The following is a 12,530-nucleotide window of genomic DNA, read 5'->3' as shown; positions in this document are numbered from 1 at the left end:
TTCTCAATCAGAGGCTTTGTTTTTCTATTATACACACATATCTTAGGGCCAGAGCCAGGGAATAGAATAGATGTCCTTCTGGGAGTAGAGTAAATGTTGCTCTTCTATTGCTGCTCCAGGCAATAATTTATCTCCTTGCCAATTGTGAAAACCTCAGCTCCTTTGAGGCATTCTCTGTATGTATAAATATATCTATCCAATAGTATATATAATATTACTTAGTTAATTTTCTTTTTATTTATGTATTTATTTTTAAGAGACAAGCTCTCTTTCTGTCACCTAGGCTGGAGTGCAGTGGTGCAATCATAGCTCACTACACTGCAGCCTCGAACTCCTGGGCTCAGGCGATCCTCCTGCCTCAGCCTCCTGAGTAGCTGGGACGATAGATGTGTGCCACCACACCCAGCTAATTTTTTAAAATTTTTTCGTAGAGACAGAGTCTCACTATGTTGCCCAGGCTGGTCTTGAACTCCTGGGCTCAAGCGATCCTCCCACCTTAGCCTCTGAAAGTGCTGGGATTACAGGCATGAGCCACTGTGCCCAGCAAGTTAATTTTTTCTGAACTCTTTGAGGGAAGGTTATGTTCATTATGACCATTTGTCTCTTCATATAGCACTGTATATATATCCTAAGAATAAGGTTAAATAACTCCAGTACATTTATCAAATTCAAGAACTTTAACATTGTTACCGTACTTTTTTCTAATCTGTAGTAGTATTCCAATACTTTAATTTACAGTTATATTCCCCTTTTGTTAACTGTCCCAGTGATGTCCTTTAAAGCATTTTTTCCCTTCCAAGCAAGGATCCAGTCCAGGATTATGTGATATGTTTTATTGATATGTCTTTTGAATCTCCTTTAACCTGGAATAGTTTTTAGCTTTTCTTTATCTTTCATTGTATTCACATTTTTGAAGAATATGGGCCAGTTATTTATTTATTTTTTTTAATGTTCTTCAGTTTGGGTTTACTTACAGTTCAAGATTTGTTTGCAGCTTCTCCCCTCTTAGACTGAGAGCATATAGTGAAAAGTATTGGGTCATTAAGTATGAAATGTGCGATTTCCTTAAGTACTAAGTTTAACAGTTGGTATCTCTGACATTTCACTTTGACACTTCTTTTTTGTTTTTACTATTGTGAAGATACATCCTCAGTCTTTCAAATGCCCGTTTTGGCTTGTGATTATCTTTCACATTTTTTTTTTTAGAGCAATTTTTGTGAAACCATGGATAAGTCAAAAATTTGTGTTATTTTTGAATATGAGTTCCATCATGAAACCAATGCAGTGCAGGCAGCTTGAAATATCACAGAAGTGTTTGGAAAGGATGTGGCTAATGAATGCACAGTACATCAATGGTTTGAGAAGTTCCATTCTGGTGATTTTAATTTTGAAAGTGAGCCATGTGGGTGACCTGAGACCAAGGTGGATAATGATGAACTGAAAGCTGTAGTGGAAGCGAATCCATCTCAACCTATGTGTGAATTAGCAGCAAGGTTTGACGTTACTATTCCAACAATATTGGGCCATTCGAAATAAATTGGCATGGTAAAGAAGCTGAGCAGATGGGTACCGTATGAATTAAACGAGCATCAGAAGAGAAATCATCTCGAAACTTGCCCTTTTTTGCTGTCACGACATAAAGGCAAACCAGTTCTACACTGTATTGTTATGTGTGATGAAAAATAGATTCTTTTTGACAATTTGCAAGCATTCAGCATAATGGTGGGATAAAGATGAAGTGCCAAAACACAGTCCAAAACCAAATATTCATCCAAAAAGCTAATGATGTCTATTTGGTAGTCCAGCAGTGGTATTATCTACTACAACTTCACGAAATCTGGTCAGTCAATTACAGTGGATATCTACTGCAACCAATTGTACGAAATGATGAGGATCCTTGCGATTAAGCAGCAGAGATTGGTCAATCCTCTTGCAGGACCACATGTTACAAAAAATAATGCTGCTCAAACTACAGAGGCTGGACTTGGAAGCTCTCTGTCATCCACTGTATTCACCAGACCTTGCACCAACTATCTACCACTTCTTCCAGGTTTTGGACCACTTCTTGCAAGGAAAAATATTCAATTCTCAAGAAGCTGTGGAAAACGCCTTTTTGCGATTTCATTGCCACTCGCTCTCCAGGCTTCTTTGCTGCTGGCATAAATAAGCTACTATTAAGATTGCAAAACTGTGTCGATGGTTTAGGAGCATACTTTGATTAATTGTACTGCTTCTTATTTGAGATATAATAAACTAAACTTTTGACTCAAAATTAGACATTTTATACTTAACGACCTAATACTTGGATTAGACCTCTTTCCACTACTCCCTCCCACTTTAGTTTAATTAGGATGGTCATTTGAAACACAGTTGAATTGGTTTGGTTTGTTTGCATTTAAGATTTTTTTCTCCCCATCTTCGTTGGTTTAGTTTTATTTTTGAATATGCAGAATATTAGCATGATTTCAAAAGTCAACACTGTAACAGAAGGTTCCCTCTCCCCACACCTTTTGAGGCAACCATGATCTGATTTCTGTCTGTACAATTTTTGCCTTTTCTAAAATGTCATTTGAATTACAGTCTTTTGTGTCTAGAGTCTTTCACTTAGCATAATGCTTTTGAGATTGATCCATATTGTTGCATATATCATTCCCTTTTTTATGTATTATTTATTTCTAGTCATAGCTTGGGTAGATACAGTTATCCTCATTTTACAGTTGACAGAACTGATGGACAGATTGGTGAAATAAGCCCAAATTCACACAGGAAGTGGTAGGACCTGGATTTAAACTCTAGCAGTCTCTTAGTCTGTTTGCGTGTTGCTGTTAATATAAAGGAGTACCTGAAGCTGAGTAATTTATAAAGAAAGGAGGTTTATTTGGCTCACAGTCCTAAAGGTGGTACAAGAAGCATGGCACCTTCTGGTGAGGACCTCAGAAAGCTTCCACTCATGGCAGAAGGCAGAAGGGAGCCAGCATGTAGATAACATGGCAAGAGAGAGGGGAGAGATACTAGGCTCTTTCTGACAGTCAGCTCTCATGAAAACTCACTCACTCCTGAGAGAATGGCACCAAGCTATTTGTGAGGGATCTGCCCCTACAACAGAATATCTCCTACCAGGCCCCACCTCCAACACTGGGGATCAGATTTTGTTTTTTATTTTTTTCTCTCTGTAAGTGTGACAACCAATGGGGATCAGATTTTAACAGGGGATCCAAACTATAGCAGGCAGTTTGATTTTTAAAAAAAAAAACTTCTTTATTTTGAGGTCACTAATAGGTTTATAGGAAGTTGTAAGGATAGTACAGACAGATCCTTTGTACCCTTCTCTCCATTTCCCTCAGTTGGTTACATCTGAACCACAATATTAAAACCGGGAAATTTACATTGGCACCATGTATTTATATAGTTATATATCATATCATCACATATAGATTTGTGTAACTACCACCACAATCAAGATACAGAACTGTTCTATCACCATAATGATGTCCTTTATGCTGCCCCCTTTATAATCATATCTATCCACTCCTCTCTCTGCCACCATCCCTAACCTTTAGCAAACTCTGCTCTGTCTCGTATCTATAATTTTGTCATTTCAACAATGGTGAATAAATGGAATCATACAGTATACGATCTTTTGAGATTGGCTTTTTTCACTTCGATTCATCTAAAATGTTGTGTGTAGTTTCTTGTAACAGAATGTATTTAGGTCACCTTTTTTTTTTTTTTTTTTTTTTTGCACCAGTCTCTTTTATTTGGTGAATTTTTACCTTTTATTTTTAATATATTTATTGATATGTTAGGCTTAAATCTGCCATTTTTGAGTTGTTTTTCTATTTCCTGGTTTTTGGTTTTATGATTTCACTTCCCTATGGATTACTTGAACATTTTTTAGGCTTCCATTTTAATTTCTCTATAGTGGTTTTAAAAAAATTTATAGTGTATCTCTTTGTATGGTTTTCTTAGTGGTTGCTTTAGGTATTACATTATGCATGCATAACTTATAGTCTACTGGTGTCAACTTTTTACCAGTTAGAATGAGGTATAGAAACCTTACCTTCTTTTAAATCTCTTTACCCTCCACCACGTATAATGTACTTTGTCTTAAATATTTCCTCTATGTACATTAGAACATCAAACAACATTATAATTTTTGCTTCAGCCATCTAACAAAATTTAGAAGAATTAAAAGGAGAAGGAAAGTGTAAGTCTATTGTATTTACCTATATTTTTTCTCTTTCCATGTTTTTTTTTTCCTTCCTGATGTTTCAAGATTTTTTCCATCATTATGTTTGGAGAACTTGCTCTTAACCACTCTTTAGGGTATGTGTACTGGTGGTACATTTTCTTAGTTTTCCTTAATTTCAGAATGTCTTGATTTCCTCTAAAAAATATTTATACTGGATATAGAATTCAAGTTGACAGTTCTTTCTGTGCTTGAAAAACGTACCACTTCCTTCTGGCCTCGATGGTTTCTGATAGGAAATCTACTTTCATTCAGATTAATTTTCCCCTGTAGTTAATGCATCATTTTTGTCTGACTGCTTTTTAGATTTTTTTTCTTTGCCTTTAGTTTTCTATATTTTAGTTTGTGATGTGTCTTGGAATAGATTTCTTTGGGTTTATTCTGTTTGGGGTTCGCTCAGCTTCTTGATTATGTATATTTATGTCATTTTCCAAATTTAGGGTATTTTCAGCCATTATTTCTTCTAAGATTTTATCAGCTCTGCTTTATTTCTCCTCTCCTTTCAGAGCTCCAATAACCCAAGTGTTAGATCTTTTGTTATAGTCCCACATGTCCCTGAGGCTCTGTTCTTTGGTTTCCCCTTCACCAGTCTATTTTCCTTCTATTGTTCATATTGGGTAATTTCTTTTTTTCCCCCATTTATTTTTTGTTTCTATATATTCACGGAGTACAGGTTCAATTTTGTTACATTGATACATTGCATTGTGGTGAAATCAGAGCCTTCAGTATGTATATCACTGAAGTAATACACATTGTACCCATCAAGCAACTGCCCATCATCTACCCCCTTTCACTACCCCCTGACCTCTTGAAGTCTCCATGTGTCCATCATTCCACACTCTGCTTTCATGTGTACACATTATTTAGTTCCCACATGTAATATTATATCTGTCTTTCTGTGTCTGAGTTATTTCACTTAAGATAATAGCCTCCAGTTCCAACCATATTGCTGCACAAGACATTATTTCATCCTTTTTTATACCTGAATAGTATTCCATTGTGTGTATGTGCCATATTTTCTTTATCCAGTCTTCCATTGATAGATACTTGGGTTGATTCCATATCTTCGCTATTGTGAATAGTGCTGCAATAAGCATACAAGTGCAGGTATCTCTTTTATATATTTATTTCTTTTCCTTTGGGTAGATACCTAGAAATGGGATTGCTAGATCATGGTATTTCTATTTTTAGTAATTTGAGAAATCTCCATACTGTTTTCCACAGAGTTTGCACTAATTTACATTTCCACTAACAGTGTGTAAGTGTTCCCCTTTCTCTGTATCTTCACCAACATCTGTTACTTTTTTGTCTTTTTAAAAATAGCCATTCTAATTGGTATAATATCTCATTGTGGTTTTAATTTGTATTTCTCTAATGATAAGTGATGTTGAACATTTTTTCATGTGTTTGTTGGGCATTTGTTTGTCTTCTTTTGAAAAATGCCTATTCATGTCCTTAGCCCACTTATTAATGGGGTTATTTAAGGGTTTTTTTTGTTGAGTTGTTTGAGTCCCTTGTAAATTCTAGATATTAGTTCCTGGTTGAATATATAGTTTGCAAATATTTTCTCCCAATCTGTAGGTTGTCTTTTCATTCTGTTGATTATTTATTTTGCTGTGCAGAAGCTTTGTAGCTTAATTAAGTCCCATTTGTTTTTGTTTTTGTTTTTGTTGTTGTTGCCTGTGCTTTTGAAGTCTTAGTCATGAGTTCTTTGCCTAGACCAATGTCCAGAAGATTTGTCCCTGGGTTATCTTCTGGTGTTTTTATAGTTTCAGGTCTTACATTCAAGTCTTTAATACATCTTGTTGATTTTTGTACATGATGAGAGATAGGGGTCCAGTTTCATTCTTCTGCATGTGGCTATCCAGTTTTCCATATTGAGTAATTTCTATTGTTTTGCCTTCAAGTTCACAGATTCCTTCCTCATTCCTCTTCATTCTTCTGTTGAGCCCCCTATGGAATTTTTTCTTTTGGTTATTGTATTTTTAAGTTCTAAAATTTACATTTGGTTTTTCTTTATATCTTTTATTTCTTTGTTGAGACTTTATATTATTTTGTTAAGACTTTCTATTTGTTTGTTTTAAGCACATTCATGATTACTCATTGAATCATTTTTATGATGGCTACTTTCAAATCCTTGTGAGATAATCCTAACATTCATATCATCATGGTTTGCGTCTGCTGTCTTTTCTCATTTAGGTTGAGGTTTTTATGGTTCTTGGTATGAGAAGTGGTTTTTCAATTATATCTTGGACATTTTGGGTATTATGTTATGAAACTCTGGATCTTATTTAAATCTTCTGCCTCTGATGTGCTGGTGGAAGAAGGGGAATGCTTGCTCATTTATTGTCAGGTGGAAGTAGAAGTTTAAGTTCCTGACTCAACCTCTGTTGACACCTCTGGCGGTTTGGAGGTGTTACAAAGAAAGCTATTGTAAATGTTCACAGAAAGGTCTTTATATGAACACATGCTGGTCTACATTCTTTTTTTCCTTCTCTTCTTTTTCACAGAGTTTTTTTTAAGCCTCTACTCTCTATACTCATTGAATTGCAGCAACAGAGCTCCAGTGGTAGCTTTGTGGAATTTGTTGTTGATTTCTCACCTTTATAGATATTTTGAAGTTCATGATATTCCCAGTTCTTTAGTAGTGCTGCAGGCCTGGTTTCATATGGTTTTCTCTGTGCTCCTTGCTGAATTTTTGGTTTTGGGGGTAACATGGAAAGATTCATATCCTAGTAGTTGCTATTATCCTCCAGACCTAGAAGGTCCCCACTGCAGCATTTTTGAACTTTACTAAGACCCCTGTCTACTGATCTTTACCATGTTCTTACCCACTCCTACTTTGACTTCCATCTACACCTTTTTCCATGATCTTTCACTGTAGTCATTTCTTGCAGCTTCTCTAAACTTCCCTGCTCTTCTCTTCATTCCTCTTATTTATCTGGAAAAATCCTAATGTGAATGAATGCCACAGCCTCTCCTGTGTTCAATCTGCACCTGAATATTGCTGAAGAAAACCACACTGGCTGATTTCACTTTATTTATTTATTTATGTATTTATGAATGAGAGTCTTACTCTGTTGCCTGAGCTAGAGTGCTGTAGCATCAGCCAAGTTAGCATCAGCTGAGTTCACAGCAGCCTCAAACTCCTGGGCTCAAGCAATCCTACTGCCTCAGCCTCCCGAGTAGCTGGGACTACAGGCATGCGCCACCATGCCCAGCTAATTTTTTTATATATATATGTATATTTTTAGTTGTCCAGCTAATTTTCTTTCTATTTTTAGTGGAGACAGGGTCTCGCTCTTGCTCTTGCTCAGGCTGGTCTCGAGCTCCTGAGCTCAAACGATCAGCCCGCCTTGGCCTCCTAGAGTGCTAGGATTACAGGTGTGAGTCACCGCGCCCGGCCTGATTTCACTTTAAATTCGTCATCATAGGCCTCACCTGGGCACTTTTATCTGCCCTGGAGTTTTACGGTGCTTCTTTAATATACCTACAAAATTATCTGTCACCCAAGACTAGAAACTGGTTATGTCTCCTGAATCTAAATCTGCAAACTTGTATTTGCATCCATCTTTTTGTTCTTATGTTATAGTAAGGGAGGTGCCCCTTCCCTTGTTGAGAGTAAGTTCTTCCATCTGAGCTCTGAGTTCCATCTGTTTCCCCTATTCAAGGACTTTGCTCCTTCAGTTATTCCTTCTTTCTCCTGTTTCATCAGCTTTTCCCTCTCTCCTGGATGGTCTTACCAACATAATAAACATGTTCTAGTATCTCCCATCCTAAAAGACATGCCTCCCCAGACCTTATCTCTGCCAACCCACACTCCACCCCTATTTACCATCAATATTTCTGTGCTTTCCTTTGAATGCAGATTTCTCAAAAAAAAAAAAAAAAATGGAGTGAGGAGTGTGTTTGTGTGTGTATGCTAGCTCTATTAACTAAGAAGGCCTAGAAGCAATGTCATCCCAGTAGTAATGACCACACATAGCACCTACATCTTGGTTTCTAAATACTATTCTTCAGTCAGCACTGTCTAGTAGATCTTTCTGTGATGAAGAAAATATTTTATATCTTCACTGTCCAAAACAGTAGCCACAAGCCATGTGTGGCTATTGAAAACTTGAAATATGGCCAGTATGACTGAAGAACTGAATTTTTAATTTTGTGTAAAATTAATTACAAAATTAAAATACTGTGGCTAATGGCTACAGTATTAGTGCAGCTTCAGTAAAAGAACTTGGACTCCTTTTTAGCAGTGTCTGATTTCAAGGCTTGGGCAAGGAAAGTATGAGATGAGCCTGGAGCATCTTGTGGACCCAGAGAGTAAGGAAGTACTTAAAAAAAAAAATGGGGATATGTAGAAAGGACATTGAAGCCAACTTTTGAAGGGACTGCAAATGACCAAATATAGGACAATTTAAGCCTCAAAATAAATAAGGATAAATAGTGGATTAAAACCTATAGAGGGCTTCCAGCAATATGGTGGACTAGAAATAGCCTGCCCACACTGCTATCAAGGAGAGGATCAAAAGTTGCAAAAGAAAAATAAAAAAGTTGCAAATAGATACTCACCTACATATGGATGATCTTAGAGCATTGTGAATCGTTAGAGAAGCAACTGGAGACACACAAAGTGAAGGAGAGGGAAGCTGGGTGAACTGCTTAGCAGGATTGGAAGGTACCTACACATGAGGAAAGGTCAGAGGATAGAGCTCCAGGGCTCCACACTACCCCTGCAGATACTGTAACCCAAGCTGGAAGGGCCCACCCACCACACCACCATCACAGCAGGCCTCCAGACTGATCAGGGAGCTGCTCAGAGGCCAGCATTGCACCAGAAAGTAGGGACAGCAAGGTTCCACTGGCTTCCAATTCCAGATTGCTTCAATTAAAGCCATTCTAAGCTCTCAGCCCCAGAGTGCCCAGTCTACACAGGGGTCAGCTCCACTGTAGTTGCTTCCCCAATGCCCCGGCTAGGCTGGGAAGGGAGCGGGCAGGGCAGGCACTCTCACGTGTCTTGAGACTGGGTGCTGCGTTCCCTCCCCACCCCTGGTAGTGGGGGGTCCGAGCAGAGCAGGTGCCCATGGCCTCTAGCAGCTGCCACCACCAGTCCTGGGCAGAGAAAAAGCCCCAGCTGCTGCAACTCTCCTGCAGCGTGCTGTTCGCCTCCATGGCCCTGTCCAGCATGAGCGGCTGTGACTCTGCATGAATATCCCCTGGCACCTGTTTGGACTGTGACAACCACAGGGGAATGGGACGACATAGGAGAAAAGCTGCATTACAGGCTCTCAGTGCCTCTGTCCCAGAGTAGGACACACGTGCACCATCCAGGGACTTCTTCATTTCATTGAGTAAGAGAGTTCCAGCAGAGGAGAATAGGTACACTGCAAACTTACCTGTTTTGAGCTGAGAGAAGGGGTTTCAGATAAGAAAGAACCAGCATAAGAACACTAGCAATGCAAACAGCTGTTTCAACACCCTCAAAGGATCACATTAGGTCTCCAGCAATAGTCCCCAATCTAAAGGAAATTGTTGAAGTATCAAATGGCAAATAAGTTGAATGAGATTGATAAAGAAGTTGAAAACCGGTGCGGTGGCTCACGCCTGTAATCCTAGCACTCTGGGAGGCCGAGGCAGGTGGATCGTTTGAGCTCAGGAGTTCGAGACCAGCCTGAGCAAGAGTGAGACCCCCGTCTCTACTAAAAATAGAAAGAAATTAGCTGGACAACTAAAAATATATAGAAAAAATTAGCCGGGCATGGTGGCACATGCTTGTAGTCCCAGCTACTTGGGAGGCTGAGGCAGTAGGATTGCTTGAGCCCAGGAGTTTGAGGTTGCTGTGAGCTAGGCTGACGCCACGGCACTCTAGCGTGGGCAACAGAATGAGGCTCTGTCTCAAAAAAAAAAAAAAAAAAAAGTTGAAAACCAACACAAAGAAACCAAAAAAATAATTCAGGACATGAATGAAAAATTCTCTAAAGAGATAAAATAATGTAAGAAAAGATAGAACTTAAAGAAATGAGAGTCATTTAGGGAATTTCAAAATATAGCAGAGAGCCTTAACAGCAGACTAGACCAAGCAGAAGAAAGAGTTTCAGAGCTTGAAGACAAGGCTTTCAAATTAATCCAGTCAGTCAAAAATATAGAAAAAAGGATAAAGAAGAATGAAAAATCACTGAGAGAAGTACGGGACTATGTAAAACAAGCTAATATAAGAATCATTGGTATCCCTGAGGGAGAAGAAAAAGCAAAAAGCACGGAAAACCTACTTAAGTTTGGCAGAAAACCCGATTTTTAACCATCTTATGCTTAAAAATTAAAGAGTATTTCTGATGATTTTTATACACTTATACTTTTGGTTTATGGGCATCATTGTTTTGGTTTATGGATATTTTTGTAAGCCTTTTTATACTGTGTTTAATTTTTCTTATTTATAACTCATAAAATTACAGTAAATTGGGTTTCTGTAATTAAAATTTCTCATAATTAGTATGTATATGAGATAAATTTGGTGTTGCAAGGAGAGTAATAACAATGTTTTAGGCACAGTGGGAATGTAGAAGGGCACTAGACTTTAGTAATAGAGTTAAGAAAGTACAAGTTGCTTCAAGGCCTGCTTCTTGCAAGTTGCCTTACCTCTTTGAGCCTTACATTGTTACTTTTTCACATAACCTCCTTGAGCCTTACTTTCTTCTTTAAAATGGCATGATAATCCTCTTCTCAAAGGCAGTTGTGAGAATTAGGTGCATTTTCTGAAAGTGCACAGTAAATTGCAAATGCTATATAAAAATCCGGTGTCATTTTGAGGTTTAGCTGAGAAATGTAACTTTCAAACAGTGTGTATGGTGGGAAAATTTGACGGTACCTGAGCTTAATATTAAAAACCAGAATTATTATCTTGGCCTGTGCTTTCTTTGGTTAGTTTTAAAAAATTTTTAATTTGAATTTGGATGCTCAGTTTAATAGAAATGAGTCATACTATCATTTCTCTCTTTTACTCGGAAGTACACCATTCGTACTTCAGCCACATATATGATCTGTGGTTTATGGAGAGAAATAGAGTGTTGCTCGACAACCTACATCTTTCAACAAAGAATGCTTTTCAGTGACACTCATGAGTTTCTCTTAGGTATTAGAAAATGCAGACCCTTAGACATTAAATTAGAACTCAGTAATATTTAATGAGAAAATTTGAAAAACAGATAACAGTAAGTTGGATTTTGTGTTCTCTGTAAATACCAATAACTATATAATCTGTGCAGTGGATTAGATGACCTTGGTTTTTATAGTCTGAAACATTTTCTACAGAACTGTGCAGGCTCTGTTACTAACAATTATGTGAGTCCTGCCCTATATTTATGAATCAGATTTTTAAGTGGAAACCACAGTTGTTTCCTTGTTTGTCATTCATGCTTTAGCAGAGGATATGACGCCATAGAGCTGGGTTGATTTGTAGTTTCTCACTTAAGGTTTGCACCGCTTTCTTTTCCTCTGTAGAAGCCACAGCAGTTTTGATGTATTATCAAACCACAAAATGTACCTTGTTGGGTACTTAGCTGGAGGAAGTGTGTTGAATATTACAGGTTGAGTATCTGTTATCCGAAATGCTTGGGACCAGAAGTGTTTCATATTTCTGATTATTTTGGAATTTGGAATATTTGCATTATATATTATTACTGGTTGACCATCCCAAATCCAAAAACCCCAAATCCAAAATGTTTCAGTGACCTTTCCTTTGAGCATCCTGTCAGCATTCAAAAAGTTTTGGATTTTGGAGGATTTGGGATTTCAGATCTTCAGATTTGGTATACTCAACCTATATTTGCTAGTCTCAGGACTGCTTGTGATATTCCTGGTTAGTCCTATTTTGGAGATATAGCATAAATAAATAAATGCATACATACCTATATTTTGGGTAGGTAATATATAACCAAACAACTGCAGACATGCGGAAAACAATTTTGAACCCTTTAAATATATTAATTGGTATTTAAAGATAATGTCTTATATTGTTTAATGTGACTCTAGTATGTTAAATCTCTTTTTTTCTACTTTAGCATCAAGGCATGCCATGGGTTGCCTCTCATAAATGGACAAAGCTGTGACCCTTATGCAACAGTTTCTCTAGTGGGCCCTTCGAGGTAATGTTTATTGAATTATTATTGGGTTTTTAAGTTTTCAATTTTGATTTAAAATTTGAAATTTAAGATTCTAAAAGCAAATGCAAAATAGTTACTTATGACACAAAGTAATGAATGCTTTGAAAGAAAAATCTTTATGAGTT

General features: G+C 37.5%; 1 protein-coding gene across 3 annotated transcripts in view; it reads left to right on the top strand.

The window, feature by feature from the left end:
- Positions 1-12,530, top strand: part of RASA2 (RAS p21 protein activator 2) — a 114,976-nt gene that overhangs the window by 49,423 nt on the left and 53,023 nt on the right. For all 3 annotated transcript variants that reach the window (XM_069473154.1, XM_069473152.1, XM_069473153.1), the window contains exon 6: positions 12,304-12,387. In XM_069473154.1, coding sequence (XP_069329255.1) covers positions 12,304-12,387 — 84 coding nt within the window. The remainder of the gene's footprint in view (positions 1-12,303; positions 12,388-12,530) is intronic.

This window comes from Eulemur rufifrons, chromosome 7, assembly GCF_041146395.1.
Source record: "Eulemur rufifrons isolate Redbay chromosome 7, OSU_ERuf_1, whole genome shotgun sequence".
Classification (NCBI taxonomy): Eukaryota; Metazoa; Chordata; class Mammalia; order Primates; family Lemuridae; genus Eulemur; species Eulemur rufifrons.
This window is presented reverse-complemented; position numbering and strand designations above follow the sequence as displayed.